Raw genomic sequence first — 17,701 nt, forward strand, 5'->3', positions numbered from 1 at the left:
CCTGCAAATTCTGCCTTAGAAACACAGGCAATTTTCAATGCTCTGTTGAAAGGGTAGGACCATCTGTCAACGGAACCTACATGCAACGATGCAAAAATACCTTTGTACGAAGGTAAGTTTATCACTAAACAATCCTTCTTTCAAGAGAAAATAGTATTCCACTTAGCCTCAGAAATAAAATTTGGTAACTGTAGGTGTTTAGTCAAAACTTTAGAAAGCAACTATTCAGCAGCAAGCACAAAGTGCAACCTATTTAATAAGCATTAAATACATATACTTGCCTGTCTTTCAAATGCTTAGCTTTTACTTGAGTTATCTGGCCACTGGAAAAATCAAACACTTCTTCACTCAATAGCTTAAGGATCACCATATTGTTCTGACAAAGGCTTTCACTTGTCCTACTTGCTCCCACAATATCACTTATAAAAGTTGGCCAGTGCTTTGGCCATTCCTGTTTCAGTATCTGAAAATTGAAACATCCACAGGATTAGCACACTTTTTCCACTTACTTGTGTAAAATCACATATTCTGAACTCTAAGATAAAATTATAAATGTGATGAACTCAGCTTACCTGAACAAGAATCATATTCAGTTTCCCAATATACACTTTTTCTTTCTGGAGAAGAGAAAAGGACAGTCAGGTTATGAGTAATATTCCCCTCTTTTTTCCTCCCCTGAAGAAAATTCACTTACTTCGACGCATGTTGGGTCAGATGAGGTCTTGATAATTAGGCCAACAACATATTTTTTTATACCTGCAGAAGAGTTGAGAATTTATTTTCAACTAGGTCGAATGTCATGAATGTAGTAATAAATACTTTTGAATTCAGATTCTTCACATGTGTTTAAAAAGCAACCTCTCTCAGGAATATGTGCATGTGTAGATGTATACCACTCTTGACTTGTGGGCTGATTAGGAAGAATATACCTGTTTATCAGTTCTTCGAGGACACTTCAAACACACTAGATGATACTAGGCTTCAGCTATTTTAATAAAATAAAAGAAACAGCCTAAGGACAGCAGAACATTATTAGGCTGAACATGAAGAGATGGCATCCAGCACTGTCTAGGCATGACAGGTACTTTGCTAGGTGCTTACAAAAGCTGCTATAGAGCTCCCTCAGTGAAATGTATTTCCACCTATTATGCATTTTCAGGTCATACTTAATAATTCCAAAGTTAACAAATACATTCTTACTGTTTCCGCTAAATGATGTTTACAACGACAGGACACAACACGGAAAAAGAGCCCTTTACTGCCTTTTTGATTAATGCTTCTCAGTAGAGTATACTTCAAAAACAAAGTTTTCTAAGCATAACTCTAGTTTCAATACCATTCAGTTAGAATTACAGGGAAGTTTTGGTGAAATGCCTGCAGTGCATGTAAAGCTTCAGAGATACTACAGTTTATTTAGCCGATTCGCTTTAACATAGGAAATTTAAAGGCATAGCATTTAAAAGCAAAATACCATGCCTCATCTTAGCTAAGTTTTGCCAGCACGTTACAAGAAAAAGCCTTAGTAAAACTCCATTCACCCATGTAGTCTGTTTCACTTGGGTTTGGACTAGTGTGCTTTTATACCATAGAAGGCTGCTATGGTTTACAGAACTCTTTTCTAAACTTGGGTTTTGTTTTGTTTTCCATTCTCCTCCCTTAAATAACATTATGTCAACTGGGAACAAGGACTGTATTTAAATCACTCATTTTGTCTATTTCTGCTACCAAGTATTTTAAAGTGACTTGAGAGTTTTAAGCTCCAGCACATACAAAAAAACCCAAGCTTTGTAGTAAACTATACTGACTTGAAGTTCCATCTTGCCATCAACCCCCACACTATTAAACCTATCAATCACTGAAAACCTTGAAACAAAGGATTTTCAAGTGATTTTTGATACATTATGCCCACAATCATTTCAATTCAGCTTTGCCACGACAATCAAATCTTAGCACACTACAGATTAAACCCTTCAAACTGGGCAAGAGTTTTCTTGTCACAGGAAAGTTTTAGAATATGAAAATATTTTGCTGTTCATCTTCATGAAGCCAAAATCTACTTTTAATTACTTAACAGGACAGTCAACTGACTCATGCAGACAGAATGTACTATGAAGATTATAGAAAAGCTCTCAAGTTCACAGAGAGGAATGTTTTATGTTCAAGATGTTTTATTTCCACAGTGGTTTCTTTCCCAATATTATAAACAAGATTTTTAAGACTTTACCAAATATATATAAATATATATATATATATATATATATATATATATATATATATATATATATATATAATTTTTGCATTTCAGAACAAGGAACAGGATTAAAAGGGAATGGTTCTATTCAGTTTTGTATTTGTATTCTCATGAAATCTGGAAAAAATACAGCTAGACTTTCAGGTGTTAGATGCACACCAGAGAAGAACAGTTCTACAGGTAGTTTCAATGGTAAATGAATCTTTTCATCACTACCAACTTGGATCAATCCATGCTATGCCAAAAAAATCCATGTATTAACAAAGTGATTATCACTGTCAGCCACCGGAAAGGGGCTATTAAAAAAGTACTGGTCTTTATCTGACATTATTGTGTTGTCCTAATATTTTAAAGCTTAACAAAAGAACCCTCACAAATGATGACAAAGCACTACGGTAATTCACAGATGAGATAGAGAAGTCCCTAAAATAGTACAGAAACAGGTTTACAATGCCAGAAGCTATGATATTATAACTGTTTGCCAAACTACTATGAGAAGCCTATTGTTGCAACTCTTTGCAACAAACATTGCTCTTAGACTTGTGATTCCAAAGTTGTAGCACTCACTATCTTGCTGTATCGATAGAATTAGGCTGTCCAGTTACTTCTTGCATGCTGTGCTACGATCAACCTGGCCTTGACACCACTGGCAGATGAAAACTGTTGTTCAGTTCCAAAGCTTCTCCACTGAAAAAATGGTGACTGTAGCTCAGCAATTAGACAATATGAAAGGATTAACTAGTTTTCAGATGTCACATCAACACTGCAGGCTTTTAAGGGCTTCCATCCAGTTAACAAAGTCATATTCTTGATCCTTTAAAACGTGTAAGCTATCCAGTTCCCCATTTTTTTTTCTCCACAACTGCATGTATTTTTATTGGAAGTATTACACTTTCTACTCAAAATTTTAACAGTTTTTTAAAATTATTCCATAGGAAGATTAAATAATTTGGAGTAAAAAAATAGGTATTTTAAGCTTATACTCTGACAAAGTATGCTAGTTACTGTTTTTCAGCAGAGGAAGTCCAAAAACACTGTTCAAGGATAGTAGCCCACTGCATTCCCTAAATTCAGGGTGTTCTGGGGACTTACAGGAAAGCATTTATCTTAATGAGGCAGGCATTGGGCATGCACAAGTCACACAAATACTACCGAGAACATAGATCTCCTTCCATCAGGGAAGCAGCTGAACAAGTCTTGGAAGATAAGAACAAAACTGCCAAGTTTTGACACTTCACTGAGCCACCGGACTGGAAGAGACTGCTATTCCTGGAAAACATGCCTTCCAGAAGATAAACACAAAAGCCTCAACCATAATACACAGGTCACAAAAGTAACAATCTCCAAAGACCCATCTGACAAAAGCTAAGCTGATCTCATTACAACCTGCACCAAAGGGCGCAGTCCCTGTTTTCCATTCCAATACTTCCATTGAGAGGGCACTGGTGCTCACAGCATCCAGCCACAAGTTTATTCAGATGTCAGACTAGTAGAAAACTAGCATTACTGAAGAAATTAATTTAGTTTAAAAGTTGTTTAAAAACTATTTTGTATTAGTTTAGCTCCCTGAATCAGCTCACTAAAGAGCCAAACACCAGTACTGGCTCAAAGACATCAAGAAGCACATGCAGATGTGTGCAACACCTTTTTCCGCACCAGTTAACTAGTAAATCAACCTAGCTCCAACATCAAATCATGTTCTGATCACCAGACAGGCTGGGACATCATCATTGTCAGAAGGTCTGGAATGGTGCTTTGGTTAGCATTTTTCGTAAATAAAATATGAAAGGAAGATACAGCAAGGATGATATAATGTAGCAAGTGTACTCCTCTAGTTTATGCCCTTTTGGAAAAATTCTATACAAGTATTAGATACTGTAGTCCTTAACTGAAAGCTGCTTCTCCATGGAGAGGCAGGCTGTGACTGTAAGGTGAGAAAGGAGAGTCAGATACTGGCATAGAGAGATGTGAAGGGTTAAACAAATTAGATTTAATGAAGGACTTGCACTTGTAAGTGCACAGGGAGCCCAGAGAACCACACAGAAGGGCAGCTGATGGGAAGCTGCTGGAGGGATGGGTCATATTAAAGTGAGTTCTGCCTACGCATTTATCCTAGAAGCCCCTTTTATCTATTGAAGCTACTTCCTTATCTGAGCTACACAATGCTCGAGCAGTTATGCACTGCAAAGCAGCTGGACATTATTGTCAAAACAAGATATGCATGTCTAGCCCTGACTGGTTTTGGTCTGTTTCAGAAGAGCTGACTCCAGGGCTGTTATCACAGCTTCTGTCAGTCATCACCAGATCTTCTGCAGGTGTTCTTCCTACATAGGCTGCATGGGCAAACTGAAACCCCCTTCTAGAGAGAAATTGGTTTCATAGGCAACCTGAGCTAGCCAACAGTTACAGCAGAATAGGACATGAGGAACATAAAGTTATACAACTTCACTAGTTCTGCATCCAGCCTAAATTGAGAAATATGAAATATCCTACAGTTTTGTCATTGAATGATACATTTCAGAACATGGCAAAAATCCTCCATCATTAGTGGCAAACCTGATCAATTCGCATCTATTTGCTTTAGATAAAACAGCCTTCATAGAAGTTCTTAGAAAGAGGAAGGAGGACAGATCTTGTTCCCTCCAGTACAAGTTCCATATAGCTCATCACTCACTTCATTACATAGAGAATGGGGATGGGGGGGGCATGTCTCTGAACACTTCCATTTTTTCAACTTTAAAATGAGAAGTTGAACAARCAATTCAGATTTCATAATGAAAAAGCGCTTATCCATTCAAACTCAAAACACTACAGACGAGCTCTCTCTGTTCACACAAACAGAATTTCATTTCATGTTCATTGCAGGATTAATGGAACATATCACTAAAGACCAACAAGCTTGTTGGAAGACCAACAAGCCTTTCTCAGAAGGCTTTACACTTTAAACAAAAATCCTGTTTAGACCATAGCACTATAATCAAGTGATATTCTTTGCAAGTAACTATTATTCAACAACCTGCTGTACTGAAAATCAGAATTTAAAGAAATTTAATATCATGATAATGTGTCGTTCCCCCCCCCAATAATAATAGTTCAATACTCTTGAAATAAGACAAGCTGATCACTGCATAGGATGCTCTGAAATATGTCTGTTTTCTTCCCCCCCCCACTAAAGCAGTTTCGAAGAAGATTTGAATGAAATCACATATCGCATCATTCGTATATAAGCAAGCATTTTCTTAAACGTTAAGTACATTTTTAAAAGCAAGTTTAATCCATTGCTATAAACCATCACTCAATATGCCTGAAGGTTGAACACACTGGCCTGACACTTGCTTTATCTAACCAAACTTCAACGATCCTATGTTCCACAAATCCCACTTTTGTCTAGGTAAGTAGTTCAGAACTAGTTCAAACTGCTAGCTGCTAAAGCAAAAAAATCCAAACAAACAAAAACCCAAACACATCCACGCACTGAGGCCCCCCAAAAAGCAGAGTAATCACTAAGATCTCTTAAGTGTTTCAGAAATTGTTTTGCCCAATTCCTAGTTTAGAATTACGAAGAATAAACTCTCCAAAAGTGATTACAAGCCTCAATTTTAGAAATAAGTGATACATGAGAAAGAAGAACTATTCACAAGTTCAGACATACCAATGCCAGAGTAGCTCAAGACTAAAAAGTATTGTTAAAAAAAAAAAAAAAAAGCGAATTTAGGAACAGAAGAACAGAGACCTAGCCCAAAGAACATTATCTTCTAAAGAAAGCGTGTTTTCCTACTTGCATTCAGAACTCTAGGCTAGAAGCTAGAAGTTCCCAACATTCAGACAAAAGGAGTAACAAAATCCTGTTTATTCTCAAGAACCAACAAGTTGTTCTGATATACAATTTCATGCTGAGCTAGAAAAAATTTTCAGTCCAAATTATGATTCAAGCTAATTGATGAAATTTGTTAATTTACCCCAAAATTCTCAGATTGTTCCAGTAACTGTTTTTATTCCACTTGCAGCTCAAGTAAGATCTACTTAAGTTTAGATCTTCAAGCACTGCTATTGCTAAAAGTGGAAACCACTATTTTCCAATAGATTTATTTTCTTCCTCATCAAAAGTGTGGTTGTCAGCTAATGTGTTTGCAACACAAATCAAACCAGACATGCCAAGTTTGATAAAGTAAGATACAAGTAAAATCAACTCATTTAAAACTTGCCTGAAGTACTTTGTTACTACAACTTTGTTACAGTGAGTTTCAATCTCCTGCACCCAACTTTTTATTAGTTACACTTCAAACAGGAAAATCCTACCAACCAAAGGGATGAGTGGAGTCAGAATCAAGCTTCAATTTAACCAATCTTACTGTCTCCCAAACAATTAAGTTGACTCAATGAGCTGAGAGGAGCAGTTCTCTTGTATCATCTAGTATTATCAAGAGAGGAGGGGAATTAAAAAAACCTCACTTACACGCAGATGGAAAGAGAGTAGAGATGAAACATCCAGGCAGTAGATTTTATACTACTGTTTATACTATTTTTCTCTTTTTACTTTTGAGGCCAAGATGGATCAAATGCCATTGTACACTAAAGAGTATGACTCCTCCTTTCAAAGGCTGAATTAAAAGGCACAAGTTTGTTAGGATGAAGGACAATTCCCTTTCAGAGAAGACAAAGAATACTGGGAGTCGCATATGAACAGATTACTGCGTAACTACAGAGAGTAATTTTATTTTGCATTGTAATATATTAAGCTATGGTTATTGTATCTTCTCAGATGACAGCAACTAGCTAAATAGTATTACCATGCCTGCAAGCAGCAAAGTAATAACACAGAAAGCCCCAGTTCAAACATACCAGTTTCACAACTCATTTAACAGGCACGTATCCAGCATATTGGTGTCTCAAGAGCAGATGTGGTAAGGTGACCCAAACAGCAGCCAACATCCTCAACCTATCCAACTGCTTATCATCTATGGCATGCATTCAGAGTACATATTTTTAAGACACACCATTACTGAAGTATATTCTGTATCATATAAGTCTGTCTCTATGTTACCTCTTATTCTACTGTATCTCCCTTCAACAGCAAGCAGTAGTAAGCAGGGTTGGTAACACCTTCATTCTGACTCCTTCCTTTTTTCCTGTTCTGCTCCAACAGCAGATATGTTTAAGAAAACCACTTACAAATGCTGAAACTGAGTGGTCATATGAATATAGAAAGATAGGAGTAAGTTCACACATCCTAATTGCTAAAGCACACAGAAGACAACTTCAGGGTGCTCCTCCTTTAGTTTCAACTAAACCAGTTACATTCTCTTGAGAAACTGTTTCCTAAAGTTTGTAAGGTTGTTTCCAAAATAAGAATGCATGTGAAACCTTATTTCCACTGCCAAAAAGACCTACCCTCCACTTGTCAATCTATCATTGGGTGAAAAAAAGAAAGAAGAAAAATAATCATAAAAAAGGGAAAACCTCACTCTAACATTCTTCATTCTTTAACATTCTTMATTAACTTACAATTTTCTTTTCATCAATATTGTTTCACAACAAAAGCAGTGGCAGCAGAAATTCAAATAGCATCTTACCATTGTTAAGAATGAGCTCACAACAGAACATAAAAATTTGGAGTAAGTTCCAAAATCAGCTTTTAGTAACAAGACAGAAGTGCGGAATGGCGACAATATGCARGTTTGTGATGTCAACAATTTAAAGTAGTTGCACTCTATAGTCTGAAATCCAAGTCATCCTAACTTGACAGAAAGCTGTATGAATAAGCACTAATCCTATACCACAGAGGGTAAAAACTTACGCAATATATTTCCATTTAATTACTCTAAAACAACCTCTGCAATTTAACACTTTAATTACTAGGCATAGGGCAGGGAAAATAAAAACAAGTGTTTTAAGATTTTGAGATTCCCTGCAATGATAGAAAGCTGGAGTTTGCCCTACACTGCATTTTCAGTTACAGCAAGCTAGCTGCACACACACTTACATGAATTAGAGCAAGTTTTAGAATATTTCACAGCCTAGAAAATGACTATTAACAGGTAAGACTATTCTTTTACTTAGTGTTTCTATTCTACAGTGATTATGACTGCTTACAAGTTCAAAAGACAGGTCATTCACATAAATCAGTGTTGTCCAACTGGCAGCACATGGGAAGTTTCTTTCCAGTTTGCTAGAAAAATGAAAGCATAGTGATGGGGCTGTAGACACAGCACAGGCAGCTGAAGAGATTCTCCTGTGTCTAGCAGGTAGAACCAAAAGCTCTACCTCAAAGCCAAAACCAGTCCCCTGCATCTGCCTAGGTTAGGCTGCTTCACGTAAAGTTTGGCCTGTGAGTTAATGCAGCAAGTCGCGTTTTAGAAGCACCAGTCCTATCCTTTAACTTCTAAAACTGCAGAATTTTGAGCGCTCACCATCCTACTAAGTAGATTATTACACGAGAAAGACAAGGTTTCATCATCCAGAAAAGCACAGATAGTCTCACTGTATGAAGTTCTAAGTCTAAATATAGTTAGACTAGTATTACTTACATGAGGATTGATGGCCTAAATCTCAACATACACACACAAAGATAAGAGATGAAGACAAAAATGTCTCCCTACCTTCGCACTGGTTCCTTGGAAGAATCTTCCATCTTGTTTTTATCACGTTTTCCAAGATTTGCAGTCCATAATACTGAAAGTGGAGAAGAACAATATGTAAGTATGTTACTGTAGGACTAACTAACTTTCAGGACTCTCATTCAGTCAGACACTCACACTTAACATCTAAGACTCCAAGAACATTAAACTAACAAATTTAGTTAAATAAAAATGCCTATTCACCCATTTACTGAGGTTTCATGCATTTTTTTCTTGTTTTCTTGTTTGCTATACTAAGTCCTGCTGTTTGATCATGCTCACACCAGGAGGAAAAAAAAGCCCTCTGGCAGACAATTTTGGCTATCTGGAGAAGAGAAAGTAGCAGCCAGATATGAGTTTGCATCATAAATGACTGCTCATATGTTCAAGTATTAACACAACCAGGCTCCTAAAACATTTAGCAGCTTGGATGGTCTCAAGCTTCCTATCATTCCTCTAAGAGCTGGAAAAAAATCTTGTCTTAGCATTGCATGTACTGACACTGGCACTTTCTAAAGTACTTCCCAAACTTCACTGGTGTGTTATTTTAGGAACAGCAAGACAACCCACAGGTTTATTTAATTTCAATACCCACCCCAATATGGCAGCTATTTCTACTATTTAAAGATGAACTTTTGTGCTCAGTCAAAGAACAATGAAAAATTTGATCAAGCTCTTCAAAATCCTTTTACCTTTCAGGAATTCCTTCCTAGGTTCTTATCCACAATCATTATGTTTGCAAAGTAATCGGTAAGGCCAATCCCCCTGCCCRTTTGTCCCTACTGCCAACTCACAGTAACAGGGGAAGAAGTTTGTGTGATATGATCGAACAGCTTTAATATGCAAAAACCCCATTAGCATGAATAGACAGGAGAGAAAAGGGGACGAGGAATTCTGCTTTTACTTTAATCAGCAGTGGATTAGGAAGATGAAAAAAGTATCATATTAATGCCTGAAAGGTAAGTTTACAGTTAAAAAGTTTGGCTGAGAATAAGAGTTCTTCTTTAAAATGGTTAGTTGTTACACAAAGTAGGATCATTAGCATTTCAACCAAAGGGATCATACAAACTTCAGTTTAATAAAAACACAATGTAGACTGTCCCAAACTACATTGTATTAAAATACCATTTTTGCTGTTCTCATCTTAACATAATCTCCATCCATGTACTTTTCTATTTGACCCAACTTCCACCAACTTCACTTCCACATCCTGCATTTGCAAAGTATTCTATCATCTCCCAAAATCTTAGATACAGAGAAAAAATTATGCAGTTACAGAAAACTGGCAAAGTATTTTTTCCATAGCCATCAGCAAGAGTTTATCAACTAGATAATAATCTGTAAATTTAAACAATTACGTTACAGCTAAATTAAAATGAGGGGAACATTCATACAGAAGAAAGTAGGAAAACAGTTTAAGCAAAATGCTTCACTTAACAGGAAGCAATTTCAATCAATACTATAGTTTTATAGATATGACATCTACACCTGAGCCAGGCTACCAGCACTGAACATGCTAGTATAAAAGCTTATAGCAACACTGAAAATACAAACATTTACATCAGACAATGTTAACGCTTCCGAAACAGATCTAAACTACAGTTAAATTCCCAGATTGTACAGGCACATCTATTAACATTTTCAGGTAACACCTAACCAAAGGTGTTAGTTCTCCTTCCAAGACTTTTTTTTTTTTTTTTTTTTTTTTTTTTTAAAGTCAGCTTCCTGGTCTTTAAAATCAATGGCAAGTTTTGCTTCACCTTACTAAAGCACTAGATTACTAAAACAAAACTTGGAACAAAATCTTGACAGAAACTAAGGACAGAATTAATCTTGTTTCAGTCTTTTCCTTAGGTTTTCCTTTGAGCCAAAGGAGAGGACAGATAACACTAGAATAGTTTGCTACATCTATTCCTCATTATCTGCTCAAATATTTAGTTTAAGAACTCTTCAACTGAAGAGGTTAATCTTATCTAGGTGTCTACTCAGTCTTTTTGTACATATGCAACTTCAGTTCTGCTCATTGCTACTTTCTTGTTCATCTCTCTTCACTCTTTTTCCTCAGTACTGGTAGTATTTACTTTGCTCTATCACTTGCATATGAAATGAAACAGTAGAAATAAATCACTGCACTCAATCTTTATCTACACATCCTTCTTGCCATACTGCGTTTGAGGGTTTCATAAGCCTGTCCAAGTATTCTGCAAGGGGCTTTCTCGTTTTTCCTTTGTTTTGTTTTTAAGTGTCATTTGATTGTATGGTTATAATAATTTTTGGTACTTTCCACACAATGAGGTACATTGAGTCCAAAAAAACTATTGATATAAAATTTAAATTTCACAGTCTGAACTATCAAAAATGCACTTTTTATTAACTACAACTGCATGCACAAGTACATTTAAACTGAACACAAAATGAAAGTCTAACATTCATCTGTTCTTGTTTTGTTTTTTCTAATTATCTAATAGCAATCTACTGCTGAGTTATGAAGATGAGGGACAGGTAACAGCAAAGACCAAAAAAGCATGAAATGATCCCTATGGCAGAAATTTCTATGGTACCCTTATTACTTATTCTATGCACCGAATCCCCTTTCCCTCCCACCTCCCAAGAAACAAAAACAATTGATGAACAGAATTCAGTTAAAGGGAATCAAAAGGGTAGACCTTGTGGAGGCCTGCCGTCAAAGCCTAGCTGTGTCAGTTGCACAGGAAGACACCCCTTTTCTTCCTATTACAAGCAATCAACATAATGGAACATTATGATTAATATCAGGTAGTGTTAACAGCTTTAATTAAAGAAAAAATATGATTGCATAAAAGCCAAATGTCATAGTGCATAAATTTAGCACCAAATCATTTGCAATTTATGTAAATTGAAGAATTCTTTACCTGTTGCTTTCTTTCTGTTCCTCTAATCATCTCATTTTTCACAAGACAAATTTGAGTTTTTAAAAATACTGTTGATAAATCAACTTAAACATTAGTAATGTCTGTCAGTATAAAAAGCAAAGTTTACCAGGCAAGCAAACAGGCAAACACTGTTACTTAAAGGTTAGCACTTTGAGGAAGTTCTTTAAACTGTTTTCCCCTAAAATTGATAGAGCAATTAAAAAAAACAAAAAAAGTTTCATGAATACTACCTGAATTCAGAAATCATCCAAACATGATTTTCTGTTCGAATACAGTGTGTATCAAGCAGAAAAACACGTGACAGTTAAGAGATTAACCATCAAACTTAAGACACTGAAAACACATTTTGATCAACTTCTCTGTTCAAGCTTCATAAACCAGAGTAAAACATTCTGAATTGTAAACAGAAACTGAACGTTGTCCCTTTAGTTACTACTGTGATGGATGGATTTAAAATAGCAGTACAAAGTAAGCGTGTTCAGCATATTAGTATAAGATTAGATCGCATACTGCGAAGAGTTTGGGATGCCTAACTTTCGCTGATTGCTCAAAATCTCAGCCTTTCTATTTTGTCTTTTGTGTATCAAGGGACAAGTTCTCTCCTCAGTTAGGYGCACATGGCTCTCATTAAGATCAAAGATAGCCAAGCACTTACCTAAGGACAAAATCTGGCTCTAGGAGACTTTTCATTACTCAGATGCATACACACACCAATCTTTGGAATTGGCATTATACTTGCATGTGCCTTGGAAAAAAAGCCTTTTTCTAATTTAGCTCTTCCTTGTTTTTTTTTTTTTTTTTTTTTTTTTTTTTTTTTTTTTAAAGGCTCTTGTCAACGTAAAAGGAGATTTAACTAATTGATCCATTTACAGTTCTTGTTTAAAGCCAACTTTGGGAACAAGATAGTAAAAAAAAAAAAAAAAAAAAAATGAATAAAATAAAAAAAAAAAAAAGAAAAAAAAAAAAAAAAAAAAAAAAAGTGTGGTCTGAATCAAGAAAATCTAAGGCTAAAAATAAGATACCTTCCTCAAAGTTTGAGTGGAAGAAAGAGAGAAAAGCAAATAAATAAAAGTTAATTCACTTACTTTGGTATTCATGTTCTGAGAGAACTCCAAAATAGTATCAACTCTTGTCCACGCATCAGGATGTTCTTTTAAGTGAGTCAAGACTTCTTGTGCCATTCTTTGCTGAAAATAAATTTGATTTAAAAGAAGTATTAGAAATAAATTATAAGATATATTAATGTCTTCACTGACAGTAYCTGTAATGCATATTTAAGTCACACAAGTTAAAATTCAATCAGGAGCAACAAGTCACAAATGCTGCATGTCTTTTAATTAAATTTTATTAATAATCAAAAGTCAAAYGCATTGTCACAGGTCAGTTGAACTATTCCCACTCTTCCAATAAAGGCCAATCTAGACCAGCAGTGAGCTTGTAAACAGGGGACACCATATGGAAAACATACTAGGGAAGGAAGCTTTCACCCACTCAAGAAAATTTTCTAGGTAAAAATCTATTCTATGGCATTCAAACTTCCTAGTTTTACTAGAAGTATTTCTACAAAATGCCAACTTTAAGGATAATGCATCATGCTGCAAAATTGTTGATACAGGAACTGCTGATTGTACAGAGTAGGTAGTAACAGCTTTGATTTCTAGATCTAACAGCTTAAATAATAATAATGATAAAACTTACTGCTTTTATTAACGGGTCTCTTTTCCKTGGGACAACATTACCAGTTATTGTACTAGACACTATAGTCTCAGTGACTGGCAAAATCTTTTAATCTGAAGCATTTCTGCATTGTAACAACTGAATCAACTTTACAATCCCTTTTCAAGCCTACATGTACAAAACCAACTCCTTAGAAGAGTCAAGTAACATTGACTATTTCAAAAAATACAACGTATTAACCAATTCTGCTGCAAATTACATCAACTACAACCATCATACTGCCTTACTAAGATAAACTTTTCTAGAGTTATGAGAAACAAGTTATGTGAAAGTTCACRGAATTTAATTCATTCTTTTACAGCACTGTAGAGCCATGAAAATAGAAAGTAGTTAAAGCTTACTTTAAGAAACAGTTACAGCTCACTACAGTTAAAAATTTATAATAGCTACATAAATATACTTTAGCTAATTATGAACTGTTCTAAGAAAACGTTGATTTTTAGTAAGATGTAGAAACCCCTCTAAGACTCAAAAGTCCATATATGCAAAATGTAAGGAAAAAAAAAAAACAAACTGGGTGTTGAATTTAACTAATTAAAATATAAAGGAAAAACAATAAAGAGCGAGGATGTCAAAAATATCCTTACAATAAAAGCATCTCTATTTAATAAAATGGAGCAACCCCCACTCTGGTGCTGACYTGAACTAGCAAATCTCTGTAGGTTCAGCATGGAGTAGTACCACACAAATACTCCTTTTAAGTCCAGAAGCAGTACAAACATATTCTCACAGTACTGCTTCAGAGCTAATGAATTCAGCAGCTTTGATGCAGTTTAGTTTAAGAGGAAAAGAGCAACTGTATTAGATCCAGAGTCAACTTGGAGGCGTTTCTATACCATCTCTTGGTGCTTCTAATACCGCTGACAGGWTACAGCATTAAATGTCACCATCAAAGTACGTATGCTCTATTCCAGTTTTCCAAGTCCTGAAAAGTTTTTCATACCCAGTAGTACCTAACAACACTTCCTGGGCATCAGTTCCAAACATTATACATTATACATTAAACGACAATTCTTATGAATGGAATCTTATTGCATTTCTGCTATCACAATGTCAAAAAAAAAAAAAAAAAAAAAAAAAAAACACACAAAAACACCAACACAGCAAATAACCCTTCAAAACAACGTGATCTGAAAGATCAATGGAATTCAGAGTTTGCGACGAGTAGCAGTTAAGCATCTAAATTTGAATTGCCTCAAATCATCTTAGTGGTATGTTGAACTGGGTGGGCGGAGGAGGAGGTTTTCTGCAGACAAAAAGGGGCTAAGAACAGAAAAATTTGTAGAAGGCTGACCAAAAAGCACTTGTTGCTTGCCCAACATAGATCAGCAGGCAGTTTTGCAAGCATCACAGCAGAGGTAAGAATTAAGGAGGAGGCGGCAACAGGTGAATTTGAACGCAAGTACAGTTTGGGCTATCTAAACTGCATTCAAAACAGTTCTTCCACACTAACAAGGGCTTTCCTGGAAAAATAATATGGTGATCTACCAATCTTAATGTTTGGTTTCTTCAACTTCTATTATACCTGCCACTTTTTAAATGATACTCTGAGGTGACACACTCCATGAAGATGCAGTTCTTCCTCCATGAACTCCTCTTGAACTCCTCTTCTCGGAAGAGGCAAGAGTTCATGGAGCTCACTGGAAAACATCTGCATCCTCAGAAACATACTACAAACCCTAGTTGCATGGAAGTGGCATGTATTGGTACTCTCACWGGCTTGTATCAGAATTCATTTTTGCCAGTTAAGGGTCCCCTTTCCCTTTTTTGCTGCTTCTTCTATTAAGTTGTCCAAAGATCAGAATTTTAAGAGATGCACAATTCAGTGAAACTCCACCCAGCTGATTCATAAATGAAACAACTTCTCCCAAAAGCAGTATAACAGCTATTTGAACATTACTTAGTGATGAACACTATTTAGTGTTAATCCTCTGCTACCTCCTTATAAACCTTCCCTATTTTTAAGCTCTATTCAAACTGAAGAACACACCTACAAACACTTGAGCGTCCATACTACTTCTAAGACAAAACTACATCAGCATCTCTATAGCAATATTTGTTTTCAGCATTCTGAAATCTTTTTACAAAGCAGTTCAAGAACTAGACAAAAGCAATATAAGATTCACTTTCAAGACAATATACGCGCGCACACACACGTGCATATCCCCAAATTTGAATTTGGGGCTCAGATTTTGCACTAGATCTGCGATGTCAGAAGAATTTGCACAGAAAAACAGTAACAGGAAGAAACCAGAAAAAGGACAAACTTGTCCCTTAAATACATGCAAAGTGCCTCTTGGTAAATATAAATACCATAACAACATTAAGGTTTCCCCCCCCCTCAAATCTAATCCTTCAGTGAAGCCAATAGTGAGTTATGGCTTCAATCACGTCTGTAATAATAAGTAACGGATAAATCAGACCTCCTTAAGAGTTAAGACAGAGAAATCATGCTGCAAGAGAAACTGCCCTTATCAAAATGCACTTGCTTGTGTATTTCAACAGCAAAAGCAGGCATGTTAGAACCCCCCTCCCAGCACACACTGATCTTTCAAAGAGTTATTCCAATGTTCATTATACAAGCTCTGCCTTTAGACATGGGCACATAAACTGCCAGCAACAGTTTAGTTACTAGTAGAGTAAACTCACTAGTATTGTTTTTTTATTGAAATAAATCATTTTTCCTCAACTGATTTGCTGTAAGATTKAACATGGTCAATAAACATAATGTCTAATTCAACATTACCTGTGCTCCTTCTCCATGGTACAAGCAGTTCACCACATTGTCCAAAAGATTGATATCCAGTTTCTGGTTAAAATCCAGCAGCTGACGAGCTGCGTGGTCTGCTAACATTGTCATAATTGCTGGCATAGATTACTGCAAAATAAATAAAAGAAGTTTTTGATCAGTCACTACAAAATTACTGTTAGATATAATTGYAAAGCAAACTCTTCAACACGTATCTCATTTCAGTGAGACGAGCTATGTTAAAGAGTACTAGATAATATTAAAGACAATATCTCTACAGACGGTTGAACAAGTAGTAGGATGAACTCCTAATCTAGTAGTGTTACTATCCCAATCAATTCTCAGTGAGTTTAGGAGATTCAACATGTATTAAGAGTTCAACTTGGCTGCATTATCAACAAGCTGAATCAGATGCCAGAAAAAAATTTCAAATAGGGTAACAACTTCTACTACTCCTTAAACATTTGTAAAATGGTAAGTTTGATAGTAGAAATATCTAACCATTACAACCAAAACCAACATGCTGAATTGTGAGTTTCCAAGGGCAGCACACACATTYAGAAGACTAGCTTTAAAAACCTTCAAGCAATTAGTAATGGCATTGAAATGTGACCTAGGTTTTCAATAGGAAGTTAACCAGAGGTCATTTTTTCCAAGTACTTGAAACAAATATTCACAARTGCACTCTATACAAGCCAGAGATTCTTACTTATATCAAGAAAGTTGCCTGATTCAGGGTATTCTTCAAACAAGGCAGCCAGAGGAGACAACTAACTCTACAGGTTACTCAATRTATCACATTTAGGTCACTTCAAGCAGAAACAGAATTCGACTGGGAAGTCTACTGGAGGTCTCAGGTGCCATAAGGTCAGCAATACAGTTGTTAATTCCTTGTTCTAGATAACATAGCCTTGATACTATGCAAATAAAGTGTGTGCATACATACAGAGGATGCTTACCAGTCAGAGACAAAAAAAAAAAAAAAAAAAAAAAAAAAAAAAAAAAAGAAAAGAAGAAAAAAAGAAAAAAAAAGCAAAGCACTGTTGACGTTCTTGTCTTGGCAAGAATGTCAGCCAAGAGCCATGGTATTTTGGATAATTGATTTATACGCTGTTCTTTTCACATCATCCTCGATGTTCGAAGCATTTCATCAAATTTATTGCCCTGCTCTCACCTTAACTGGTGGTGACAYACATTCCTACCCTCTCCTCTACAGCAGCTCCTTGACATTCACCCTCCTCAAAGTTCTTCCACCGAGCTACAAATGAATATACAACTCCAACAAGAAAAATATCCAGGAGGTTGGAAAACTGCAGGACAACTCAAAAATCTACATTACAGCTATTCACATATTCAGCAAGATATGGTCTGAAACTCTTCTAGAGCCACCCCCCATACGTAGGTGGGTTATTTATATTTATTTATATTATTATTT

The 17,701-nt window shown here is 35.9% G+C and overlaps 1 protein-coding gene across 1 annotated transcript in view; it reads right to left on the reverse strand.

The window, feature by feature from the left end:
* XPO1 (exportin 1) overlaps positions 1-16,416 on the reverse strand; it is a 36,737-nt gene extending 20,321 nt beyond the window's left edge. The window contains exons 1-6 of the mRNA XM_085299157.1: positions 16,264-16,416; positions 12,866-12,967; positions 8,851-8,923; positions 695-756; positions 573-617; positions 282-463 (exon numbers count right to left, since the gene is read on the reverse strand). Coding sequence (XP_085155283.1) covers positions 282-463; positions 573-617; positions 695-756; positions 8,851-8,923; positions 12,866-12,967; positions 16,264-16,389 — 590 coding nt within the window. The 5' untranslated portion in view covers positions 16,390-16,416. The remainder of the gene's footprint in view (positions 1-281; positions 464-572; positions 618-694; positions 757-8,850; positions 8,924-12,865; positions 12,968-16,263) is intronic.
* Positions 16,417-17,701: the final 1,285 nt, after the last annotated feature.

This window comes from Rhea americana, unplaced genomic scaffold (genome assembly GCF_003343005.1).
Source record: "Rhea americana isolate MKP2758 unplaced genomic scaffold, rheAme1 scaffold_146, whole genome shotgun sequence".
NCBI classification, from domain to species: domain Eukaryota; kingdom Metazoa; phylum Chordata; class Aves; order Rheiformes; family Rheidae; genus Rhea; species Rhea americana.